At 41.5% G+C, this 27,486-nt stretch overlaps 1 protein-coding gene across 2 annotated transcripts in view; it reads left to right on the forward strand.

Annotated features, from left to right (window-relative positions):
• Positions 1-27,486, forward strand: part of MSH2 (mutS homolog 2) — a 95,055-nt gene that overhangs the window by 15,526 nt on the left and 52,043 nt on the right. For both annotated transcript variants that reach the window (XM_037895870.2, XM_037895871.2), the window contains exons 5-6: positions 1,174-1,323; positions 5,452-5,585. In XM_037895870.2, the coding sequence (XP_037751798.1) occupies positions 1,174-1,323; positions 5,452-5,585 (284 nt within the window). The remainder of the gene's footprint in view (positions 1-1,173; positions 1,324-5,451; positions 5,586-27,486) is intronic.

Genomic DNA, 27,486 nt, shown 5'->3' on the forward strand with positions numbered 1-27,486 from the left:
TTAATTTGTTTGTGACTTTTTGCAATAGGTCACAAGTGGGAGAGGTGGTGGTCTCATGTTCCATTAATGGCTTCTTCAACTTTATGGCATCTACGTGATGGGTCTCGGGGTCCCCAGGCCTGAGAGTCACCTTGTTACCCTCCTGCCTCTTTATATAGTATCCATACATACAGTTTACAATAAGTTTAGTTATCAGTGTGATTCTAGCTTTCATTTAATCTTACATGACCTCATATCTGGATAAGTACCATGAAAGTGGTGTGCTAGGTGTAGTGAGTTTGTCAGGCCTCTTAAGAGTTACTGTTACAGAACAGTGAACACTTTGCCTGTTGGCACTGAGGGTTTCGTAGGGTCACCGTTCATGTGTTAGGAAAAGGTATGGTTACTTCTGCGGCTTGAACAGCCTCAAGAGAGACAGAATGGTAGTTCTTTTTGGGTGGCTCAGGGAGTAAGCATGTGTGATGGTACCATGGGAGCAGCAGTAACAGCTTCTTCCATAGTACTTCAGTGAAAACAGATGTAGACTTTAAACACTTGTATAAGCATATGCAGTATTAAGCAGTTTCTCACAAAAATATTCCATTCCCCTTTGGTCTCATTTGGATTTGAGATGGGAGCCAGGGATAGTACCTTTATCTCCTACCTAACTACTTCAAGATACTCGGCTTTCGAAAGCTGGATGCACATGCAAAGGATACTTACTTGCCAATTGTTCTTCTCAAGAAGTTTAATCCTGTACTTTATTTCCTAATTTTTTTATGGTTTGTTGGCAAACAGCATAACAAATGTAAATTTTTTTTTTTGTTTCTGAATATTTTGAACATATATTTAGCGCATGCAGTATTTATATACTAAAATACTTTGTAATTTCTAAGGTTCCTGGTAACCAGTTCTGTGGAAATGCATGAGACACATAGGCTTTATCTTCACATGTACTGGATTTTGTAACTCAACAGAGGTTTGATGACCCTGAGTGTAACCCAAGTTCCTAGGGCATTATGAATTCCTGTTTTAGGCTAAAGTCTCATCAGATAATCAGAATTTTTGTTTGCTTTTTGATATTTTTTTAAGTTGACGTGGCTCTGAGATGCTACTTTTGGATATTGTCATTCTATAAAAGCATCTGTTGTCAGAACTAGTTTGTTTTACTGTAACACACCTTTGTAACTTTAGGTTGCGATTTCATCCTTGTCGGCCGTTATCAAGTATTTAGAGCTCTTGTTGGATGAATCTAACTTTGGACAATTTGAATTGACTAGCTTTGACCTCAGTCAATATATGATACTGGATAATGCAGCTGTTCGAGCCCTTAACCTTTTCCAGGTAAGAAACAAACATGTATTTAAACTAATGAACTTGCTTCCAGTTTAATTCACAAAAGTATACACTTTGCTACTTGCAAATACAGACTACCCCAAAAATCCTTTATAGCAGTGGTGGTGCATAATTGGAGATTCTGATTTCTGGTTTCTGTTTTTTTGTGTGTTTGGCCACTCTAATGCTGTGTAATTTCCTCGAAAAAAGCAAGCAGAGTGGGGGACTTTATCTAACCCCCCCCCCCCCCCCCCCCCGCCCCCGGAATTCCCAACAGGCACAGCCAGAGAGGTTCCCATCTCCAGTGTCTGCAGCTTAGTATTTTCAGTCTCATTTATTTGCATGCAGAATCCTACCTTACACGGGGGGCTGGGGGGGGAAGGGGCTTGTCACAGTGCTCCTCTTATTGAGCAGGAAGTGATGCAAGATGCAGCTGAAAGCAGTCAGTAAACGGATTCCTCTGAAAGTTCTGCCAAAGAAACCTTGACATATTTAAATGGGCACTGTCAGCGTAGCCTTTTTAAAAACAAACGGCCGAATGTCGCTTTTGGTGTATTTGCTGACTATACCCACAGAGAAGTAGTTCAAACACTGGTGTATATACTGATTTCACCTGTTGTATTTTTTTCATACCAGATTCTGCTTAGTGCTCCTTGGCCTGAGCTACAAAGTATAGGCATTTTGGGGCCCATGGAGGAAGCCCAGGGAGTAGAGTACTACTTCCCCACTCCACAAAGGAGAGGCTCCTAGAGATTCCAGGGAATAAAGAACTCAGATCTGGCACCTAGGCTTGCTAGCCCAGGGAGAAAGGAGAAGCCTGAACATTCTTGCTGCCTTCTCCTGCTGTGCCCAAGAGTTTAGGGAGGGGAACCTCTGCTCCATTCCCCTCTCCAGCTTTATGCAGGAGTTCTTGGGATTGGCACCCTCTAAACTCCTCTCCTTCCTGAGTTCCTGCCTGGGAGACTGGGACAGATGTAATTTTCTGACTAGATTCTTGGCATTGGGAGGACTCTTCCCATCTAATTTTAATCATTTGAAGATGGGCTTTTATTTAAGGGAGGTGTTGCAGAGAGCAAGCTCAAAATATAGTCCTAAAAGTCCCCAATGCAGGGGATCAAAAAGTAGCTTAGTAAAATGGCACCTTGTTTACACAATAGATCTACTGACTTTAAAATGCAAATTCGCTGAAGTGGAATGTTTCACCAAATCTATTACAGATTTCACAAAAGTCTTGTTGAAACAGGTAGGTTTCTATTGGAAACTTGCTGGTGTTCCAGGGACCCTGCTGGGGCTGGCACTCAAGGCTTCTGAGCTCCTGTTTTCAAGCCTGGGCTTCCAGGGTCCCTGCTGTGGAGCTGGGAGCTTTGATTCCTAGAATCAGGTTCCAGAGCCACAGGTTTTGGGACAGCCCCTGCCATACAGACTACACCAGGGTCAGGCATTCTCAGGGCTTTCAGCTGGCCCAGGAGATTGGAAGTGCTGGGGTCACCAGCCTGAGGCAGTCTGTACGGTGGGGCTGCCTCTGTGCAGCAGACCCTGGGAATTGGTCCTATGACCTCCAGGCTCACAGTTTAGTGTCAGGGACCCTGGGTGACCGGAGAATCCTGGCTCAAACAGGGAGCCCATCAGCCCCAAGAGCTCCAGGGCTTATTGCAGTGGAATCCTTGTGAGTTTCATATCTAGGATTCAGTGAATGACAACATAGGGGCTTGGCTACACTTGCAAGTTAGAGCTCTTTAAATCAGCCCCGGGTGCCCTAACGCCTGAGGTGTCTACACAGGCAAAGCACGTAGAGCGTCTGGACTCTGCAGCTGGGGCGCCCCTGGTAATCCTCCTCCACAAGAATCATAGAGCTTGCTGTGTCGTGGCTGAAATGCCGGGGTGTCAGTGTGGATGACATGTTGCATTACTGCACTGCGATTGGCCTCCGGGAACGTCCCATAATCCCTTGAAGTCAAGTGGCCATTCTGGTCATTGTTTTGAACTTGGCTGCAGGCATGTGGATATCCCCTTTCAAAGCTCTGTTTCTGACAGCTGGCATGCTTATCTGCTCCGGGACACACAGCAAACCATTACTGTGGAATTCTGCTGCTGCAGAGGGGTGGTGTGTGGGTGGGGGAAGGGGGCAGTCTGATGTTGATTTTTCCCCTGCTGCTGGAGCACACCATATTTTGGTCATTCCAAAGTAAAATTTTGGTCTCTGGCTTGCCTAAAAATTTCAGTAACTTCGCTTTAATTCCAGATTGGAACAAAAGCAAATTCTGAAACAACTTCTCCCTAACCGAACACCCTGAGTTCCAGCCAGCTTTACTTGCTGTATTCCTTATTTCTGTTAGCATTGCAGAGCAATATATCTTTCAGAGAACAAGATGGATTTTTTTGTCTTTTGCATCATAGTTGGTGTTAACCAAACTCCCAACTGTAGAATATTGTGACCACCCAAAACACGCAGCTTGTCATACAGATTTGCTTTTGAATTTGCAGAATGTCAGAGGAGTTGCCTCTCTTCTTGTAAACCAAGCAGATTTGATTTGAAAATCACCTAGACACACTAAACAAGAATCTTGGCTATGATAGTTTTCAGACTAAAAATGTTTTAAATACAATTTAGCTATTTCTAAGACTTAACTTGTAAGTGATACATTAGCTATAACTTCAGAACCAGAGTAATTACAGGGTGAAAACAAAGCAGTTCAAACAGCAAAATTAAGGACTTGACTGCTTTGTTTTTTTCCTCTCTGTACTTACATCAGGGGAGCACCTTCAATCAGTTTTTCATGGGATCTTTGTTTTACCCATGGTGCTCAAAGCTTTGTCCTGGTTCTCGCTGCTATAATTAGTACAATGCAGCATCTTGAGCTAGGATTGACAGGGTGTGTCTAAGTAGGTAAAATGAGCTGGAAACAGCTCTCTCCAAAGACAATGGATGTGGCTCAATAAACAGCCTATGCATTTGCTGCCTTATGGGTAAGGCACTTCCTAATCTGTCCTTGGGTTGCCAGCCTGGGAACAAAGAGGTCTGCCACATGGCACTACTGCTTGAATGTCAGGCTTTTCTCTCTTGACTAGTGTTTCATCTAAATAGAAAATCTGTTATGAAGTCTGCTCTTACATGCTTTACAATTTGAGTCAATCACTCTGTGAGGCAGGAAGTTTCTGACTGATAGCGCAGCTGATGTCATGTAGTTCCACATGCTGCCTGAGCCATACAATTGTAATGTAGATTGGCAAGTGCAGAAAAATAAAGTTTGCTAGGAAACTTTTGAAGAGATGCAAAACCAAATATCTGTTCTACTGTCCGTCAGTTGACTAGGTATGTATTTTTAAACAAACACTTTAGCTATTACATACAATAGAGTAAATATTTCATATACGTGAAGTGCCAGTGTCTGTTGTAACAAGAAAGTAAACTGTTATATAAAGTATTTTGGAGTTGGCATGACAAATTTTAAAATAGTGTTAGGTCTTGGGTCTGCTTGCACTCAGCTTGATATTTCATAGTAGTATACAGTTCTCCGATATGTTGACTGTGGCTATTGTACTCTGCCAAAATAAGATTCTCACTTCCCAGCATTTTAAACTGATATTCTACCTTGCTCAATTCCATTTCTCTCTTCTGGACACTTTCTCCATTACTATAGTGTGTCTCTCTCTGATAGTGAAATCAGATCTGAGACTGGATTTCCATTTGAAGCCGTTTGATTTTAATTATAGGTGTGCGTGAGAGGGTGAGAGAGAAGAGATCAAGACTACAAACCCCTCCACCCAAGCTGAGACTTGAAGGCCTTGAAGCAGATGTATCGGCTATTTTTGAGTGTTAAATGTGTCTGCGAATTTCCTGCTGGCTGAATTTTGTATAGCTCATTTAAAAATATAAAGCTGTGCGGGTGCACACGGCAGGTCTGCAGTTAATATCTAACCAAGGACTGAAGATAGTGTACTATAATCTGAACAGACCTGGTTTAAAGGTTGTAGCCTATAGTACCACAAAGTGCCATTATTCTGCTAAATTTCATTGGGTCAGAAATGTAAAACTAGAAAACTCAAATGTTCTACCAAGCTGCAGTCGTCGTTTGTTTTTGTTTTTTTTTGCCATACCCTCTATTTTTAAAATCATTTCTACATTTTTCTTTCCAGAGTTCTGTTGAAAATGCCAACAGTACACAATCATTGGTTGGGTTATTAAATAAGTGCAAAACTCCTCAAGGACAAAGACTGGTTAATCAGTGGATCAAACAGCCACTTACGGACAAGAACAGAATAGAAGAAAGGTAAACATACATATTGGTATGCATCTGATCACTTCACTGCAAATCCTTACACTATAGATAGGAGTCTGGTCACGCTTTTTTTAGCAAATATATTATTTAGCCATATATTTATCAGAAACAGCTGTTCAAGGTTGAAGTGTTGACTTTCTATTGGAAAATAGACTAACGAGCACTTAGAGATTTCTGTAGAGGATAATGTAAATTTGTTTACAGAATGTGTTAGGTGGTGCATTATACTTGGAGCAAAGGGCTTTTTTTCTCTAATCGATTTATATCTAATAGAAGGATTAATGTATCAGGTCACTAAGCTAAACCCTCCCAGTTATAATCCTTTATACTTAATCATATATCAGAAGTTACAGGGGCGTGGAGCCACAGTAGGCTTTCCAGTTTTGAACACTTGAGACTCAGGCTATGTAAATGCAGCAGCCACTTTATGATTCTTATCTAAAAGTAAACTATACACAGCATGAATACTCCGGTCTCCCAGCCCATTCTGAAAATGCCTCCATTGTGTTAACAGAACATTTAGACACCTGAGTGATCACTTATATAGGATAGCACATCTAGATCACACCATTAGGAATGTTACCTTCTGAGTGGAGGGACTTGTCCACCTTTTATAGACGCTTACTATGCAGATCAATACTTATGCAGATCAAATACTCCACACACCATAAATAGTCCGTTCTATCTTAGGGCTTTATGCTGCAGCCCATCACCATAATATCTGAGTGCCTTCTATGTAAAATCAATAATAGTATCAAAATCCTTGGGGTACTTCATGGAGCTTTTGGCACACTGCCACTCAGTGTGAATGGTTAGGTAGCTTTTGTTTCCTCCTAGACATACAGGTTGAAGGTCAGAGGATGTGTTTGAAAAGTAACTTGTTTGCCCTGTTCCTCTTGGTCAATCTTGCAATCTTTCTATAAGCAGGCAAATGAAATTTTTGATACTTCCTAAAATAACTGAGTTATCCTTTCATGTTCTCAGATGGATAGCAGGTTTGTGTGTGTATATGTACATTTTAAGATGATATTGCAAAGCACAGAAACGGAGGCCAGGAAATTCTGATTTTAACTTTGAAATGGCCCCAAAGGCTGGCTTTCATATGGTGCCTTGCTGATATTGCTTGACATACTTATATAAAACACTGTATATGCTGCAATTAGGGCTGTTGATTAATAGCAGGTAACTCACGCAAATAACTCAAAAAATTAATCACAAATTAAAAAAATTAATTGCTATTAATCGCACTGTTAAACAATAGAATACCAATTGACATTTATTAAATATTTTTGGATGTTTTTCTACATTTTCAGATACATTGATTTCAGTTACAACACAGTATACAAAGTGTACCCTGCTCACTTTATATTTATTTTTGATTACAAATATTTGCACTGTAAAAATTATAAACAAAAGATAGTATTTTTCAGTTCACTTCATACAAGTATTGTAAGTTTCACTTTCACAATAAAGAGATTGCACTAGGAATGTAGATTTTGTTTTGTTTTGTTTGTTTGTTACATAACTGCACTCAAAAACAAAACAACATGAAATTTAGAGCCTACATTTTTTGTCCAGCCAATTGCTAAGACAAGTTTGTTTACATTTATGGGAGATAATGCTGCCCACTTCTTATTAACAATGTCACCAGAAAGTGAGAACAGGCCTGGGACTTTTGTAGCCAGCATTGCAAGGTATTTACATACCAGATATGCTAAATATTCGTAGGCCCCTTCATGCTTCAGCCATCATTCCACAGGACATGCTTCCATGATGATGATGATGCTTGTTAATTAAATTTGTGACTGATCTCCTTGAGGGAGAATTGTACGTCTCCAGCTCTGTTTTACCCGCATTCTGCCATATATTTCCTATTATAGTAGTCTCGGATGATGACTTAGCACATATTCGTTTTAAGAACACTTTCGCTGCAAATTTGACAAAATGCAAGAAGGTACCAATGTAAGATTTCTAAAGATAGCTACAGCACTCAACCCACGGTTTAAGAATCTGAAGTGCCTTCCAAAATCTGAGAGGGATGAGGTGTGGAGCATGCTTTCACAAGTCTTAAGAGCCACACTCCGATGCGGAAACTATAGAACCCGAACCATCAAAAATGAAAATCAGCTTTCTGCTGGTGGCATCTGACTCAGATGGTGAAAATGAACATGCATCAGGCTGCATTGCTTTGGATTGTTATTGAGCAGAACCTGTCATTGGCATGTCCTCTTCGGTGGTGGATGAAGCATGAAGGGACATATGAATCTTTAGCGCATCTGGCATGTAAATAACTTGTAACACTGGCCACAACAGTGCCATGCGAACTCCTGTTCTCACTTTCAGGTGACATTGCGAAGAAGGTGCGGGCAGCATTATCTCCTGCAAATGTAAACAAACTTGTTTGACTGAGCGATTGGCTGAACAAGAAATAGGACTGAGTGGACTTGTAGGCTCTAAATAAAGTTTTATATTTTGTTTTCGAATAGTTTTTTTGGACATAATTTTACATTTGTAACTTCAACTTCCGTGATAAAGAGATTGTTGCACTACAGTACTTGTATTAGGAGAATTGAAAAATACTATTTTTGTTTTTTACAGTGCAAATATTTAATGAAAAATATAAAGTGAGCACTGTACGTTTTGTATTCTGTGTTGTAATTGAAATCAGTATATTTGAAAATGTAGAAAACATCCACAAATATTTATTTAAGTGGTATTCTATTATTAACAGTGTGATTAATCACGATTAATTTTTTTAATTGCTTGACCACCCTAGCTGCAATGCCTTTAGAAGAAGGGGTAGTATAACTACATGGAGTAGTATAAGAATGAAAGTTCTAAGAACTCTTATTTTAATAGGAGAAGTCAGACCTCCGGTGTATGCTGTCTAGGAACTTGCTTAAAGCAAGCCTCCTTCATAAAAATGTTATATTAAATATCTGTCTGAAATATTTGTCCCTAAGTTGCTTGAACGTCAGATGATTTTCATAGACTATCTGCATGAATTTTGTATTGTACCTGTAGCTGAAACCTCATTTTTTATTTTGGCCAGTTGCAAACCAAGATCCATATTGAACCTTTGGATTTGTGTCCTTTTTAAGAATGGTGGTGCCAGTCACAGTTCCATAGCTAAGGTTGAATTCCATTTTGCACTGAAAGAGGCTAAATTCTTTTTCTGTCTGAAAGTCTTTCCCACACTCACGCTGAGTACAGAATGACTTTTTTCTGATAATATACAAACAAATAGTTGAGTTAAAATTTGATATTTTAAGAAATTTAGCATCTATGGGAATCTCTTCTTTGCCTGAGTGACTCTGATGTAGTGGTTCGCAACCCTTGGGCTGCTTGTGCCCCAGTCAGCAAACAGCTGTGGCCCATGTGACATTCTCAGGGCCATACAGATAGCATATATTTATATTTTTATATATATATATAGTGTGGATGCAGCCCCACATAACACAAAGAGAGCTGCATATGCAGCCCACAATGGTAAATAGGATGAGTCATACTAAGAGCTAATACATAACTGATTGTAGTGTGTAACATTACTAACTATAAAAATAGCCTGTGAAAGTCCTTGCTGTTTGGCAGACATTTGAAATCCCGAGAAACTAGAAATTCTGCTGAGTGAAAAGTAGAGGTCGCTGCATCATGCTTCTTGGTGAGCTCTCATACATGGTATATTTGGCTCATTCCTTGAGTCTGGGGTGCCTCCACATCTTTCTGAAAAATCTCACTGTCTAATTTCTGTTCACCTTTCTTAAACAAAAATGTTGATTCTACTGACCTATTCAGTCCTACATGTGTATTGTCTTATTGTGGTAGTCTCTGGGACCTGATCTGGGCCCTATTGTGCTAAGCATTGTACAAACACATAAGTGTCCCTACCTTGAAGAGTTTAGTCTAAATATACTGTAGAATTATGCACTTTAACATTAGTTACCTGGCTGGATTATTTTGAGATGCTTCTAAATTTTGCTTTGCTGCCTCTGCCGTTTACCTTGGTTAGGGAAATTAATCCCCGCTCTAGCAGCCTCAAACTATTGTTAATCTGACTACTAGATGTTGAAACTTTATACCACTCAGGGAGATTTGGATGATGAAATCAAGGGGTTCGGGTAGAATTTCCTTGTTCACTGAGCTTCTAATGATTCATTCAAGACCTTTTCTAGACTAAAAAGGTTTTAAAAAAAACTCTGCTAAACTAATGGGTTTTATTTAAGGGTTTAAAAACTTGTTGCTACCTAGTGCAATGGGTTTTAACACCTTTCAAAGTATTTTAACTAGTCAGGGCAATGCTAATGGTTTTATTAAGATACTCTGTAGTAGTTTTCTCTTAAACTTTCTCTCAGAACAGGAAAACATAATAATTTATCCCTGCAAAGTATTGACAGTTATCACTGTGGCTAGCAGAAGTGTTAGTGTAATGATGCTCTGGAACAGTTGTCAGTCAAGGTTGAAGTTGGGACCTTTCAGCTTTCGTTTGAGATCAGCCTTCAGTGTTGAGGTTGAAAGGTATTAGCCTGTATCTGCACCACGGAAAAAAATCCTGGTTAGGTTGGAGGTAGCAAACTCTGACCTAAACTTAGACCCCTTTTGAATTTGGACAAACCCTGAAAGTGCACCTAATGGCTACAGGGAAGTTTCCAACATATAGATTGATCAGTGGATGTTTCACATCAGAATGTGACTTGTGATTGGTTTACAGGACAAGCTATTATAAATAATGCAGGTGAAATGAGCGGTCATTTTACTGACATGAATAGGACTTGCTGGCTTTTGCAACAAGCCTCTAGTTTAAAATATAGATATACATTTTTATCTGATGACAAGGTGACATAGTAGCGCTTAAAACTGTTTGAGCATTTGCATTATAAACCCCTTTTCAAGAATGCTTAATACAGTAACTCCTCACTTAACGTCATCCCGGTTAACGTTGTTTTGTTGTTACGTTGCTATCAGGGAGAGAACATGCTCGTTTAAAGTTGCACAATGCTATTTATAATGTTTGGCAGCCGCCTGCTTTGTCCACTGCTTGCAGGAAGATCAGCCCCTTGGAGCTAGTTGGTGGGAGCTTGGAACCAGCCTGGACCAGCAGCTCCCACTATCGGCTCCCCTAAGTTCCCTGTGCGGCAGCCGCCAAGCAGGCTATCAATTGCCGGGCAGTTCAGCTGTCCCTCCCCTCCACTACCGTGTGCTGCTCCAGCCCTCTGCCTTGGAGCTGCTCCTGGGAGCCTCCTGCTTGCTGTGCGGGAGGTGGGGGGAGGGAGAGGGGTGTCAGTGTCAGGGTGTCCCCCTCCCCCTACTCCTATACCTCATCTCCACAGAGTGGGGTTGGGGGGGGCACGATACAGCTCAGGACTGAGGGAGCTTGCTTGCAGCAGCTGCTGTCTCAACTTGCTGATGTACTTAAAAAGGCAGTGTACTTAAAGTGGGGTCAGTGGGGGGTCAGTGTACTTAAAGGGGCAATGTGCAACACACACACTCTGTCTCTCTCTGTCTTTTCCTCCCCCCACAGGGTGTATGTCTCTGTCTCTCTCTGTCATGCTGTATCTCCTTCATTCCTGCTGCCTTGTAGAGTATGAGGCTACATTAACAACAATGAGTTAACCCTTGAGGGCTCAGCTGAGTGCTAGTTCATCATTTAGCAGTAAGGCATTCCCTGGGAAATATCCCACCCTCTTCCACTCTGATTCCACCACCTCAACCAAGCTTCACAATCATCATTCCTGTGTACAGTATTGAATTGTTTGTTTACAACTTTGTGTGTGTGTGAGAGAGATGTCAAAGTAGTGTTTTTCGGGAACATAACTACAACGTTAAGCGAGGAGTTACTGTATTCTAAAAGTTGCTTCAGGGTCACTTACATTTTCATTAGCTGGTTTTTGCTTCTAAAACCAAAGTTTAAGACATGGACTTCAAGTGTTTTAAAAAAAAACAACAACAAAAAATCCTACTAAACAAAAGCTTCATCAGCCCAGCACAAACAAATCAAACTAGTCACTTTTATGACTGTCCTCTACAAATCACTGATTTTAATTTTTGCACGTGCTACACATGGATTTAACTTTTTTAAATGATTGTCAAGTGATTTTACCTGTATTAATTTGGTTGGGCTGTAATATTCTAGGGAATAAACAAATAACTTTGAACAGAGACTCCTTCTAAAACCGGTAGTTTGTGCCCAAGGAACACGTATCAGTGTTTGGGTTGGATATGTGCCTGAAAGCTGTTTGCTTATCCACACTTATCCAAACTACTTTGGTCCAGAAATTAGATAACCAATCTGATCTAATTTAGGTGGGAAACGCTGTTAATTTATCCAAATAGACTTGACCATCCTTAGTATGACCCTCAGCACTTCTAATTTTGTTATGCTTTCAATAGTATTTTCATGAAAGATGTAAATGGAACATTTTAAACATTTAGTATTTTTGATTTTGCACCAAAACAAATAAATGAAACTTTTTAGCTTAAAGCCCCAAACTCTGAGTTAAAGTGTAAATTGTCTTGACCTGTCCTCTTGTTTGATATTTTGTACAAAAGTAAATAGGGTTGAATTGTCTTTTTCTTAAAAAGCCTGATAGCTTAAATAGGTACTACAACATGCCCATACCCAAACAATACTGAAGAATAAGCAGACTTTCATTGAGATTTCCTGTTCTAGCATTGCTCAGTACATGCCACCACTTCAGTAGCAGGTAAAAGCTAATAGAACTGTATGAAACCAGTGGGCTTCATTTCAGAAATTCAAGCAAACCTTTCTTTTCTCTTTTTCCACCCACACTGTTCTGCACCTGAGTTTGAGGTTCAAAGAAAATAAAACAGGAACTTGGCTGAAACTGTCAGGTTTTTGTCTGGCTTCTAGGCTTTATTATAAAAATTTCACACCTCTTTAATAGACTAGGGACATCATACTGCCCGTCTTCTTTTGTTCTCAGCCTTCCAAGGTTAAGGTATAATAACTTTTTTTAAAAAAAATGGAGGCTTTGCTTAAGATTTGTTTCTGACAAATCAGGAACTAAAACAGACTTTGAACGCCCCTGCCCTCTCTTTCTTAAATGACAAAAGTCTCCAGTTAACCTTTTAAAGGCTGAATGACTTAACTGTGTGTTCAAATAGTAAACAGTAATCATTCAAAGATAATTGCTTTTTGTCATGGTGTCCTTCTTGATTAGAAATTTGAACTCATTCACTTAATGTAAAGGCATAGGAGCCCTGCATAGTTTATAGATTATTGCAACTGCTCTACTTAATCAAATACTGGATGAAAGTTTGACTATCCTAAACAACTAGAGTTGCCAGTTAATAGGGCACTGACAAGTAGTTGAATCTAGATTACTTTTAATTTTTATAAGTCCTGATAGAAACATTTTCATTAAATCTTTGGACCTGAAAACCATTCTCCTCTAGGATTTGCAATATATATATGGAAACATTGTGCTAGTGCAGTAAAACCAGAATCTGATCTGGTTAATTTGTTCTTAAATTGTACAAGCTCAGTGAAGTGCAAAGAGTAAAAAACAAAGGAACACAATTATCCTTGGAGAAGTAAATTTAGATGATTAAAACTCAATTCTAAAAGTCTAAAGTGCTTTGTTTAGTAATACAGGTTTCAGTGACACTTCTTTGCAAACCTTTTTCTCTAAACTGTCCCAGCAGTTTGAAGAATCAGTAGTTATGATTTTGTTATGCTTTAGTATTTACCAAAATGAAAACTGGCACAAATCACCAGGAGTCCTAGAAAAGTGTGATATTGAGAACCAGTTTCAGCCAATTCAGGATTTTTCTTGAAGGGTTAAGGGTGGGGCAGTTTCAATATGTGAAATGATAAACTGTCTAGTTACTGTACAGTACTTTGCTGCTTGTTCTTTATTGTAATTATGGAGAATAAAAATAGTCTCCGCTGTTTTGTCCTATGAAAAGTGTTGCTTTTAAAACGGCTAATAAGCTTGGGTTTTTTTGTTGTCTTTCTGTCATGAACATATTTAGGTTTCAGTGGACAGGCAAACGTCATTTAGGTGTTTCCTTTAACAGGAAACTGTCTTCCCGTCAATAACTCTCATACACGACTAAGAGTTTCTTGTGTATGAATTGTTCGGTATTCAGTGGTCAGGATTCAATGTGAAACTGAAGGCTCTTCGTTTGAATCCTAAGTATGATGACGACGATCTCTCTGCTTTGATGCTGTTCAGCAGTACTGCCTGCAGCAGTCCGAACTAGTTGGTGGTGTCACAAGCTAACTGAGTTATATAATTCAGGGTTAAACTCATTTTATATTATTGTACCTGGTTCATAGTATAGTGGGGGCAGTTTACATTTCCATGGTAATTTATACAAATTTTCAGTGATAAAGACTGAACAACTGTTGTTCCGTCAAGAACTATTTTATTGTTTAAATTAGACATTACTCCTGGGGGGATTCTGTGCCCAAAAAATCAAAATTCTGCATATTTTATTTGTCAAAATGTAATATAATCACTCCAGTTTCAATTGTTTTGGTAATTTATGTAAACTACGATACAGAAAAAAATTCACAATAAGTATTTAGCATTTCCTAAACACATGAAAGTTAAGTTACAAACATTTGATAACTAATACTCTGCATTCCAGTTATAGTCCTGGATTTTCATTTAAATTACAGAATATCAAACAGCACACGGAAATAAAAAAACAAGTAGAATGTCATTTTAAATTGCTCAGACTTTCACACATGAAAGTCATAGTTTTGACGCTCATTGTCCTGGACCTGGCTGGGTACCTTGGGGAGTGCTTGGTTTTGATTGTCCTGACATTTTGACTGCTTGGTAAATATTTTATTTGCCCTCAGTCTTTTTTTTTTTTCGTCTTTTTTTTTTTTTTTTTTAATTTATTAAATGGATCTGTAAATTAAATCCTGAGCTGTAATCTCACCCCATTGTGCCACTTTGGCACAGGAAAAAAGTGATAAAGCGCATAGATCTTCCTATCTGAGTATTCCCTTACTGTCATTTATAATAAGGCTCCTTTACATCACTCTGGCAATGTAGGGGCCTTAAAAGTTTCAGATTTTATGCTCCTAGGAGAATTGACTGAGAATGGGAATAGCTAACTAACAATAGGAACATTAACAATGTTACTACACAGGCAGGCTGCTACATTTCTGCCTGCCTTGTGCATAATAAAGTTATTTAAGAAATACTTTATTATAGTAGTCTGGAAACCCAGATAAACAAAAATTTTCAATACCTTTTCTTTCCATCCTCTACCCTCAGTAAGAAATTAGTTTTATTGAAGACTTTTTGGAGAAAGAAAGGTTGGAATGAAAGTTTCATTTCCATAAAAACCAGATATCTAAGTGCCTAATATAAAATAATTTTCTAAATCTTGCAATTTAAACGTCAATACAACAATATAAGGAGCCTGGGGGATTACAGTGGATGAGAAGATGGATAAATTGTTGGATATGTTGTTGCCAAGAAGCCAATGGCCTATTGGGCTGAATTGGTACTTGCAGTGGTGAAGGTCTAGGTTGGATATTAGGAAACACTATTTCACTAGGATGGTGGTGAAGCACCTAGGGAGGTGATGGAACCTCCATCCTTAGGGGTTTTTAAGGCGGGCTTGACAAAGCCCTGGCTGGGATGATTTAGTTGGTGTTGATCCTGCTTCGAGCAAGGGATTGGACTCGATGACCTCCTGAGGTCTCTTCCAACCCTAATGTTCTATGGTGGTAGAGTACTGGGATTGGAAAGTAGCCCAACAAGTAGAGCCCTGTGCGATTGGCGATCCGCAAAAATGATCCACAGATATCCGCGTCTGCCGATGCAGTTATCTGCGCATATAAAGCGGATATCTGGATTTCCTGGGCTCTGCCAACAAGAATGTTCTGAAATTATTTGTTTGCTTTATATCGTATCTTTGGAGGATACAGGGTTGATGTCGGAAATGTCTGGTTTTTACATGTTGATAAAGAAACTGTGATTTAAATATGTTCTTGCTTATTGAGATGTCAGAAATCAAGCTTACTGTTCAAATGTGTAGATGAGCCTATCACTGTGAACCAAGAAGTTAGCTGCTTCTTTCTTCTCCCATAACTTTCATTCTCTTATCCGCCAAAAAATATCGTTTGGTTAGGGCCCTACCAAATTCATGGTCCATTTTGATCAATTTCACAGTCATAGGACTGTGAAATTTCAGGGTTTCAGATATTTACATCTGGGGCGGGGCGGTCACGGTATTGCCACCATTCTGCATTGCTGTTGATGGAGGTGCTGTTTTCAGAGCAGGGTAGCTGGAGAGCAGCAGGCAGCGCAGACCCAAGGGTCAGATGGTCGGGGGGGGGGGCAGGGCTGACCTTATGTGTGGGCGAATGCCCTGGGTTCAGGTGGTGGTGTGGTCCCTCCCCGCACACAGCCAGCTCAAGGCCCTTTTACCCCCCAAGCGCTGGACCAGGAGCTGGGGAGGGACAGGGCTGGGTGCCAGAATCTTTGTAAAAGTTCAGGGGGGAGGACACCGGTGCTGGAACTGGGAGGGCTGGGGGACATGCCCCCCACTTTTAAGCATGGGTGTAGTTTGGGAGTGCGGGGGCAGGGTTGTCCTCCCAAACTGCAAGCCTCGGGCTGGCACAGAGTAGTGCCAACAGGAGCTGTGCTGTGTGGCAGCGTTGTCCCTCCAAATGGCAAGCCTCGGGTAGGTATGGATTGGCCCCTGCAGGGGCTGTGCTTTGTGCTGGGGGAGCCACACAAGGCAGCACCTGCCCGAGGCTTGCAGTTTGGTGGGGGTGAGAGGCAGTGTTACCCTCCCTGAACTACACCCATGTTAAAAAAGTGGGGGGAACTTGGCCCCCCGTCCACCTGGTTCTGGTGCCATCAGCTGGGGGCGCTCCAGCAATAGTTATGTTTCTTCCTTCCAGGAGGCATCACACACTAGCCTGCAGATTTCCCCCCTTTCCAGCCAGAGTTCAGTTCTATTGTCTACTTGTTTGGACCTTCTTGTACAGCCACCTTGTTTACAAGCTGCTCCAGAGTGTTTGCCTGCTGTGGCTACCCCTGGCCTCCTTGCCAGCGATGGGCTGCTTCTGACCCCAGCTCCCAAGCTTGTTTGGGTTTCTCACCACAGCCAGTTCCTAGACTGCTGCCTCCAACCTGCTCTGACATAGCCTCGCTGTGTTTCTATCCTCCTGGGCCAGGTGTACCCAGGTCCTCTCTTGCCTCTGGCTCTATTCTGTTTTTCTGTGCTGGAAGGATTATGAAGCTCTCTGCTGGTAGGAGTTATGAACATGCCAGCTCCTTACTGGGCATTGTGTTAACAATTCAATACTTGCAGTATACTATGTTAGAAGGGTATATTCTGTCAATGAAATAGTCTGTTACCTTGGTTTAAATAAAGATTTAAAATATCTGGGTTTAGCATTTATCCATTGTAATAAATCATATATTCTGTGTAAATGGCAAATTTAGCCTGTGTGTGTGTCTTTGTTCATCAGCTTGTAAATGAGCTGTCTGGTATAATTTGAAGCATTTTTAGCCTAGAGACTAGAGACTAACACCTGCATTTAATGAAAAACTTTCATGAAAAAACTTTCTGAATTTTCTCTGATAGAGAGGGCACATAGTTAAACTGTATCTAATGACTAATGGCCAGCGGTATTGCATGTGTCTTTAATGCTGTATTTCATTAGCTGAAAATTAATATTTAACATTGTTATCCTGCATTTATGATTTTGTTATTGTAGGATTACGTTAGCTAGTTCTTGGTGGTATTAACACTTGGCAGTAACTAGTTGGAGGGTGGACCTGAATAAAGCACATGGTCTTCTACAAGCCTTTTTATTTGAGGAGTGGAGGAGGAGAATATTGTTTTCTTCCTCCTTTAGTGCATCCTTTTTTTCTAGATTAGTTCAGGTCTGTCTTTCTATTAAAAAAAATTACTTTATCCAGAAAATTTTTTCAAACCTTCTAGCATTTATCACAATTCCCGTTCCTCCAGCTTTTTGAGATGAGAAAGTGAATCACCTTCAGATTATAGTCACAGAAGCTACAGTGGATGGGCTGGAGTTAGTGACTTTTGCAGTGTCACAAACCCGTAGTTTCAAACTCCACACCTAAAATAGCATACTTTAAACAGCTAATTCCTGATTTATTAGTGCATATGTTTTCTTTGTTCTGTTACCTTGCTTTGTTTTTCAAAATTGTTTTCTGTAAGCTCGTTAAGTCGTCTTTCCTTGACTTTTCTTACATCATACTAGTGGCATTCCCTGAAAATGGGGAGAGGACATTGCATACTACAAAAGCACTGGGAATTTGTCATGAGCTGGGGAAATAGTGGTGACCTTGTAGTAAGTAGCATGCTAAACTAGGAATGCAAGTTCTGAAGAATTTTATCTCACTTAAGACAGTTTCGTTCAAAGCCTTGAGCAAGCGTGTGGGGAGCGGGGAATGGCAGGAGAATTTTGTGGGGAGAACTTGGATGGCCTAGAAAGCTTCTAGGAAAATTGTGGAGTCCTAGATTGCACAAATTGTTCTGTGGTAATGCCTCTAGAAGGGAACTTTATTTACGAAAGTGCAGACTGGCTGAGCAACCCTACTGTAGGATGTAAGACTACCTATCCTCCCACAGTCATTTGTATCTACATGTATACATTGACACAAAGTATGGGCCAATACATTAAAGAGCTTTAGAGTGAACTGAGAAACTGCTCTGTACAAGCTCAGCCCTTAAGGATGCACAACGTGAGAGACTAAACTTCATACACTTTTTCTTTTACTTGCATAAATATTTACATGTCAGTCTAGAGACACAATATAATAACTTTATCTTTAGTGGTGGATTCTGTTAGTGCATACTGAAGAATTTTGTCAGCACTAATGAAATTTGGTTTTAACTTTGTAAAGTCTTAGAGGCAACATTTTGATATCCTAAATTGACCACGTAGAGTGTATTTAGAAAACAGTATTTTCAGTTGTTGGTATAAAAAACTTAAAATAAGTAATCTTAGTAGAGAACTAATACTCAAGTGTTTTACCTTCAAAGTACTCAAATAGCTAATTGATACTATATTGTAAATACTGCATGAGGCTGATATTTTACCTTTTATGTAAATGGCAATGTTGCCCTCTGCTGGAGATTCCAAACTCCATCAGAAATTAGAGAGACGTATTTCAAAGCACAAAACTTTAGATAATATTTAAGGACTGACTGTAGCAGCATAGGTGATGCATAGGAGTGCTTCCCTCTGGCTTGAAATGGTTTCTATCATATACAGGGTTTACAGTTTGGTTCAGTGGCTCTCAGCACCCTCACTATACAAATTGTTCCAGCACCCTATGTGGCAGTGGTGTCACAGAATAATGGTGTAAAATCTATTGGCGTCACGCAACAAATTGTAATGATTTTTCTTGTATTATTGCTTTTCGTACTTTTTTTTTTTCTTTGTAGAAAATAGCTTCTACGTACAGGTCTAAGATTGTCAGTGTTTTGTTATAACTTGTATTTACAAAAAATCCTTTGTAGGTAATCATTTAAGACTAAATGATTACTGATTTGGGATATTAAGCAATCTTTTAAGATTTGTGCATTGGTTTTAAAGTGTATGGGACAGGAATGAAGCCTCCCACAGCCATAATAACATGATCAAGTCCCCAGTTATGTATGATTGATACCATCAATATCACGATCCAAATTGTATAGTGAAAGTAACATTTCCAGGTAATTTTGACCTGTTCAAAGTAAAAATATAGGTATACAAAGTACATTCACAGTTCAGTTGGGGGTAAGGGAGCAAAGAAGGAAGTGAAATAGCTTGATTCAACTTCAGGTCCCAGTCTGGTATAAAGAGCAATACTGATCAGAAGTATAGTTTCCGATCATCCTAACACCTTAGCAGTCACTAACTAAGAAACCTTTCGGTTAGAGAGAACACATTTTTACAGAGTGCAACATTGACCAATAAGAGAAGTTAAGATTTGGCAGATCTGCCCATAGTGGGGGCTATCCTGGGTTTTAACAATATGGCAGGATAACGAAGCTTACTAGTTTAAAAAATGTTCTGTCGTCTGAAACAAAAGTGTTAACCTTTAAGTTGCATGTGTTCATGCTGAAAATGCTCCCATAGGAGGGCTATTTTATGCATTACATACAAATTTGACGTCAAATAAGGACTGGGAATACTAGTCTTTCCTCAGATGCTGGGAAAGGGAAAACATACTGAAGAGGAGTAGTGATCGCTTGACTTTACTCCTGAGTTTTTCACACGAAGCTGCATGAAATGAAAGTTGGGAATGCTGGAGGAAATGGTCAGGAATGGGGAGCAGTAGCAATAGGAGGGAATGGGTAGATGGCTGACAGGATGGGAGATAAAAAAGGGAAGAAGGAGGATCCTGGGAACTACAGGCCAGTCAGCCTCACCTCAGTCCCTGGAAAAATCATGGAGCAGGTCCTCAAGGAATCAATTCTGAAGCACTTAGATGAGAGGAAAATGATCAGGAACAGTCAGCATGGATTCACCAAGGGCAAGTCATGCCTGACTAATCTAATTGCCTTCTATGACGAGATAACTGGTTCTGTGGATGAAGGGAAAGCAGTGGACGTGTTGTTCCTTGACTTTAGCAAAGCTTTTGACACGGTCTCCCACAGTATTCTTGCCAGCAAGTTAAAGTATTATGGGCTGGATGAATGGACTATAAGGTGGATAGAAAGCTGGCTAGATTGTCGGGCTCAACGGGTAGCGATCAATGGCTCCATGTCTAGTTGGCAGCCGGTATCAAGTGGAGTGCCCCAAGGGTCAGTCCTGGGGCCGGTTTTGTTCAATATCTTCATAAATGATCTGGAGGATGGTGTGGATTGCACCCTCAGCAAGTTTGCAGATGACACTAAACTGGGAGGAGAGGTAGATATGCTGGAGGGTAGGGATAGGATACAGAGGGACCTAGACAAATTGGAGGATTGGGCCAAAAGAAATCTGATGAGGTTCAACAAGGACAAGTGCAGAGTCCTGCACTTAGGACGGAAGAATCCCATGCACCGCTCCAGACTAGGGACCGAATGGCTTGGCAGCAGTTCTGCAGAAAAGGACCTAGGGGTTACAGTGGACGAGAAGCTGGATATAAGTCAACAGTGTGCCCTTGTTGCCAAGAAGGCCAATGGCATTTTGGGATGTATATGTAGTGGCATTGCCAGCAGATAGAGGGATGTAATCATTCCCCTCTATTCGACACTGGTGAGGCCTCATCTGGAGTACTGTGTCCAGTTTTGGGCCCCACACTACAAGATGGATGTGGAAAAATTGAAAAGAGTCCAGCGGAGGGCAACAAAAAGGATTAGGGGACTGGAACACATGACTTATGAGGAGAGGCTGAGGGAACTGGGATTGTTTAGTCTACGGAAGAGAAGAATGAGGGGGGATTTGATAGCTGCTTTCAGCTACCTGAAAGGGGGTTCCAAAGAGAATGGCTCTAGACTGTTCTCAGTGGTAGCAGATGACAGGACAAGGAGTAATGGTCTCAAGTTGCAGTGGGGGAGATTTAGGATGGATATTAGGAAAAACTTTTTCACTAGGAGGGTGATGAAACACTGGAATGCGTTACCTAGGGAGGTGGTGGAATCTCCTTCATTAGAAGTTTTTAAGGTCAGGCTTGACAAAGCCCTGGCTGAGATGATTTAATTGGGGATCGGTCCTGCTTTGAGCAGGGGGTTGGACTACATGACCTCCTGAGGTCCCTTCCAACCCTGATATTCTATGATTGTTTGCAATGCTGCTTCATAGATTAAAACAGACTACTCAAATTTTACCTGGAAGCTTATTAGAATCCTGAGCAGATCCCAGAGCACTGGAAAGAGGTGCATCTGACAACTCCACTTAATAGATGGGCTGTAGCATTCTGCACAAGTTTCATTTTTCCAAATATTCCCAAAGTGGAGCCCCATGTAGCGTGTATTATAGCAATCTGTGTGTTGGTTCATCTCTCCTTTGGGAGATAGGGCCGAAAGGAGAGGGCTGTGTGTTGCTCCTCATATTCCTTTCAGTAATTCCAATCAGTGCTGCTGTGAAAGAGGCAGGGCTGCTGTGTGTCTGAAATGTTTGTAAATGTGCCATTTGTCTAGAAATCTGCTCTTCTCCCCCCCCCCCCCCCCCCCCCATTACACATCTGTGCACTTTAGATTCTCATGTTTTTTAAATTTAACTGTTGGGGTGATAATGGACAAAATGGCCTGGAATGGACTATTCTCAGTAAGTGTTGCTTTGTACTGTTAAAACACTTGCAGTATGTTCACCCCAGTCCACCCAGCAAACTGACTACAGTTTAATGGCAGATAAAACTATCCTAGTGTATAGTCTGCCGATACACTGAAGTTTGTAAAGCGCATTGGGTTCTCCTAGGATGAAAGGTGCTTTATACATGTAAGCTTGGTGTATACTGTTTATTCAGAAGTTTAACAACTGGGCATGGGTTCATTCTCTGTACTGGTTTTTCAGTTTGTAGAGTGATTAAATAGCAAAGTAAAACAGCCAAGATGTTTTGTAAGACTATATTTACGTCAATTTCTGGATGACTCACAAAAAAATTGGTTGGGTGCAGGTGCAACGAGTCCATGGAATAGTTTGTGATATTTGCTGACAGCTCAGCAGAAATGCAATGTTCTGAGGTAAGTCATCTTTGAAAGAACTAGCTTATGACAAAGTCATGCCAGTATAAAGAAGAACCCTCATTCAGTCTGCCATACTTATTATTAACATGAGAGCTAAAAGTATTAACCACTTAATTGCAAAGGTGTAAAAAAAACCGTAAATCCACAATGCCAGTCCTGTATTTAAAGATATTATCCTATTGCCTTCTTAGCTTTGAATGAACTAATCTTTAAGCTAGTTGAATACATTGCAATGAAGAAAATATTCCCTTTAGACCTGCAAAAGAGGCTACTACTATCGAACACTTCAAAAAACCTGAGCTCTATCTGCTTGGCCAGTGACCTCAAAAAGTTCAGTGGTTTGACTTTCTTCAGACCTTAGCAGCAAACACGTATGGCTTATTTTTGATGTGTTGAAATTGTTTTAATAGATTATAATTTAGGTCTTAACATAGGTTGCCATAATTTCAAATATAATTTTAAATAGGCTTATATTTTAAAAAGTTAAATTTAAATCAGACTTTTACTTTAAAAAATCTGATGTGATTTTCTTTTTTTAAATCGCCAGTTTTTATCTACCCTGGTCAAGCCTATTAATGACCGTTGGGCATTTTTTTACCAGACACTTCCACACGTGCTGCTTTTTACATTCACGCAGAAAACCGCAGTATCTATTACTACAGATATATCTTTATTTCTGTAAGGCAGTCTTTTTAACCTTGTGATTCTGTAATTTGGTTTGCATACCTATCAGTCTTGCTTAATGCTTTCCTGTCAACTTAAGAAACCTTATATCAAACTATAAAAGCTTAGAAATTGTGTTGAAAGGTTGAAAGGTATGCCTGTTACGTCAGGATTGAGTATGATACCATCAACATTGTAATTAAAAAAGGCCCATTGGCATAGCAACAGAGGAAGCAATCTGTGTTTGTAGGGAGAAGCTTGCAGACCTCCTCTCAATAGAGACAAGACATGGAAATAAGCATATTGAATTCATCATGTCTTTTCATGGTGTTCTGTGTTTAAATTAGTCATGATTTTGTAGTGGTACCTCAGAGTGGTGGTTTGTAGGAACAGGGGTGAAATGGTAGTGGTTGAGTTGTGCCAAAAAAGTGGAGATACTGATTTCCTTTAGAGATCTACAAGATTAGTACCTATTGATATTCAGAATAGAAAGAATTAGTTTGGACTAGTGAGAGGAAAAAACTGTGAAAGAATGGTGCTGAAAGCCCTTTCTAAATTCAGGGAGAATGACTTCAGTTTTCCTTAGTTAAGGTTATGGACTAATGTGACTCGAAGGTTGTATTTAAAAAACAAAAAAACATTCTTCTGTTTTTTTTACTAATGGCAAATAAACCACCAGCTAGGTACCAATGCAGGACATGAATTCTCTGTTTAGTACCTTTTCCTGTTAAATCAAAATTGTTTCCCCAGTTCTGTGGTGAGAAGCATGCTTTCACCTGCCCTCCCCCTCTGAGGTCTGGTCTGCACTACAAAGTTAGGTCAACGCAAAGTGGTTTATGGCAACCTAATGATAGTCATAGTCATAGACTTTTTAAGGTCAGAAGGGACCATTATGATAGTCTAGTCCGACCTCCTGCACAATGCAGGCCACAGAATCTCACCCCCCCACTCCTCCTGTAATAAACCCCTAACTTATGTCTGAGCTATTGGAGTCCTCAAATCATGGTTTAAAGACTTCAGCATCTACACTACACTGTTTCTCCCGCTGATGTAAGTCTCCTGCTACATCGACTTACCACCACTTAATGCTTAAGTCAACATAGATAGATCACCGCAGTGGTTGTGAAGACACTGCGTTGCTTGCATCGACTTAAGTGGCCTTCAGGAGGCTTCCCACAATGCTCCATTGTGACCACTCTGCTCACTGCTTTGAGCTCTGCTGCCCAGCGGCCAAGTGTGCAGAAACGAGCCCCATCCCTTTTAAGGCCTACACATTTTTAAAATTCCATGTACTGTTTGTTCAACATGGAGAGCTCACCTAGCAACTGTCGAGCATGCCAGCTACAAGCTCCAAATGCGAACCTGCCTGGAGCATACCGGAGGTGGTGGATCTTCTGGGTCGGTGGGGAGAAGAGGCTGTGCAGGCACAATTCAGATCCAGTTGTAGAAATGTGGACATCTACGAGCAGATCGCTTGGCGCATGGGGGAGAAGGGCTACAAGAGGGACCCGCAGCAGTGCAGCATGAAAGCCAGGGAGCTGCAGCCGGCATGTCAGAAGGCCAGGGAGGCAAGCAGTCGCTCTGGTATGGTGCTGCAGACATGCCGTTGTTACAAGGAGTTACATGCTATCCTCTGTGGTGACCCTGCCACCACTCCCAAGACCTCTGTGGATACATCGGAGGAGTCAGAATCACGGGCCACCACACTCAAACCTGAGGACACGAATGGGGGACAGGTGACCAGGGAATCCAGTGTCATGGCAAGCCAGGAGCTGTTCTTAACCCCAGAGCAGTCCAGCTAGTTGCAACACTCCAGCATGGGCGAGCATGATGCCAGGGAAGGAACTTCTGGTAAGTTCGTGGTTTGCACTGATATTTCGGGGACACATCTTCTCATTTACTAGTTTTTTGTTTATTACAAGAGGTAGTGAAATAGCCACTCTACCTCCGCTGGTTACCTGCTTCTCATTGTCTGGCACAATTAGGCAGAGGTGGCCCTGTGAAATATTTTGTTTGTGTGCACCGTGATGTCTCCTGAATCCTCCATAGAGATCTTAAGGAGACTTCCCTGGAGGTACTCAGCATTCCATTGCCAAAGGTTCTGTGGAAGGCTGCCTTATTTCTGCCACCGCGGTAGGACATTTTCCCATGCCACTCAGCAATTAATTTGGCAGGCATCATTGCAGCGCACAGGCTAGCAGCATACAGACCTGGTCTGAAACGGGACACGTGCAGCAGCTGTTCCCTTTCTGCCTCCATTACCCTCAGGAGTGAGATCAGCGAAAGTTACATCAGCCTGTGGGGAATGGTGCCAGTAATCAGTTCAGTTGCCTGAACCTCAAACACTAGTGCTCTTGTGGCTGCTCCCCCCTCCACCCCGGCACCATACTCACCATGGCAGGGATAGCCATCACAGTCTGTGAATACCTGGTCAAAGTGAAAATGTACTGCTTTAAACTTGCATGGATTAGGGAGTGATTTCAGTATAGCAGGTCTTCCATATACCTTGACTATGTACTCACAATGGCACCTCTGTGCATTCTCTTTTGCAGCTGCAAATGTGGCCTTCCCCTCTCCTTCAACACTAGTGAAGCGACTGAGCCAGATAAGAAGAAAGAAGAGAACTCGGGACGACAAGTCTCTGGAGCAGCGGACACTGAGCAGAGGGTGTGGAGGATCACACTCTGATGAAATAGACAGGGACATTGAGGACAGAAGAAAAGCTCAGAAGGAGGAGTGATGTGCAGCAGGAGATGATAGTGCTTCTGAAAAAGCAAACAGACATGCTGAGGAGTCTGGTTGAGCTTCAGGTGCAAAAAATTCAAGCTCACCTCCCTCAGCCTGTCAAACTGTATTCCAGCACCATCCTATTCTCCCCCCCCACCCCCCCACTCACTCTCTCTCTCTCTCTCTGTCGTATCAGGGGCTGGTACCCTATTTCAACCATTCCACCCCGGGGGAGAGTACAGACTATCACAGCCACACATACACTGATCTGTGACAGGCAAGGTGTGTGTGTGTGTTTGTAAAAGAGAAATGAACTTGGAATAGGAAAGCACATTTGTATTTGTAAAGTTTTTCTGTTGTACATATATTTGTTTGCATGTATTTGCACTAAAAGTCCATTTATTGAAATTGAGTCTTTATTCCAAGCACAGAGAGAAAGGGGGTGTGTGTGTGAGATATTCGGAGTCAATAGCAATAGGTGCATTTGCAAGGTTATATTACTACACACACCGCACTCACAGCAAGGTTCAGACCAGCGTGCTAAAAACACATTGGCATGCACAACACAGAAAATCAACTGTGGCTTATTATTAAACGCCTCGCTGAGCCATATAGCTCCGCTGTTGAGCTCTCCTTGTAGCCTTGGTATCTGGCTGCTCAAAATCTGTGGCCAGCCAATCCGCCTCCGGCCTCCATGCCAGCGGAAACTTCTCCCGCTTTGCTTCACAGATATTATGAAGTGCACAGCAGGCAGCCATAACTATAGGGATGGATATATATATATATTCATGCAGGATATATATACATCCTGCGCTAGATTGTGGTGAGTTGCACAGTGGGATATCTACCCACAGGACACTGCTTTCTGCATCGATGCAAGCACTGCTAATGAGAGAGCACACTGCTGACACAAGGAGTGTAGTGTGGACATGCACAACCAACTGAATTACTGTGGCAGCTGTATGCCGACATAACTTAAGTTGACTTAATTTTGTAATGTAGGCATACCCTTAGTGGGAGACAATATGTCTTACTTTCCACTTTTCCAGTGTGCCTGAACACTGTGTTCTCATCTGGATCAGAGTAATGTCCATCCAGTTGAACAATCTATCCTAAAATGTAGATCTTTATTGAAATCCAGAAATTTTCACTTAAAAATGTTGGCTGTGGAACCTTTGTGTGGGGGCAGTGCTGCTCTTTTGGAGCAGCTGTTTGGTCTTTACCCAGGAGCAGATTGAGGCAATCCAAGACCCTAGACACATCTGCCCCCATGCAATGGCCCTGCCCCCATTAGGAGTAACAGTGGCAGAATTTCCCCTCCCCGCTTTTCCAAGAGGCTGGGGCAGCAGCATGGGGATCCCTTCTTCCCTCTGGGAATAGTAGTAGGGAATCAAGGCCACCCTTTGCCCCTCCGATAGAGGTGACAGCAGGGGAACCTCCCTGTACTTACACCAGCTGCTGGGTCTGCTGGAGACGAAGATAAGACCTAATGTAGGGGGCAGATCTGCCTACTATGGGGTTCTTATATCGTGCTCTTTAGCAGGGGTGGCCAACCTGTGCTTGAGAAGGAGCCAGAATTTGCCAGTGTACATTGCCAAAAAGCCACAGTATTAAATATGTCAGCAGTTCCCCCCACCCCGCCTGCCAGCTGCCCCGCTGATCAGTGCCTCCCCTCCATCCCTGTGCCTCCCGCAGCATGCAGAAGGCTCTGGGGGGCAAGGAGAAGAGTGAGGGCGTGGCAGGCTCGGTGGGAAGGGACAGGGCCTTGGGGAAAGAGGTGAAGTGGGGGCAGGTTCTGTGGCAGAGGCAGGGGTTGAACAGTAGAGCATTGGAAAGTCAGCACCTGTAGCTCCAGCCCTGGAGTTGGTGCCTA

The sequence above is a fragment of the Chelonia mydas genome, chromosome 3, assembly GCF_015237465.2.
Source record: "Chelonia mydas isolate rCheMyd1 chromosome 3, rCheMyd1.pri.v2, whole genome shotgun sequence".
Classification (NCBI taxonomy): Eukaryota; Metazoa; Chordata; order Testudines; family Cheloniidae; genus Chelonia; species Chelonia mydas.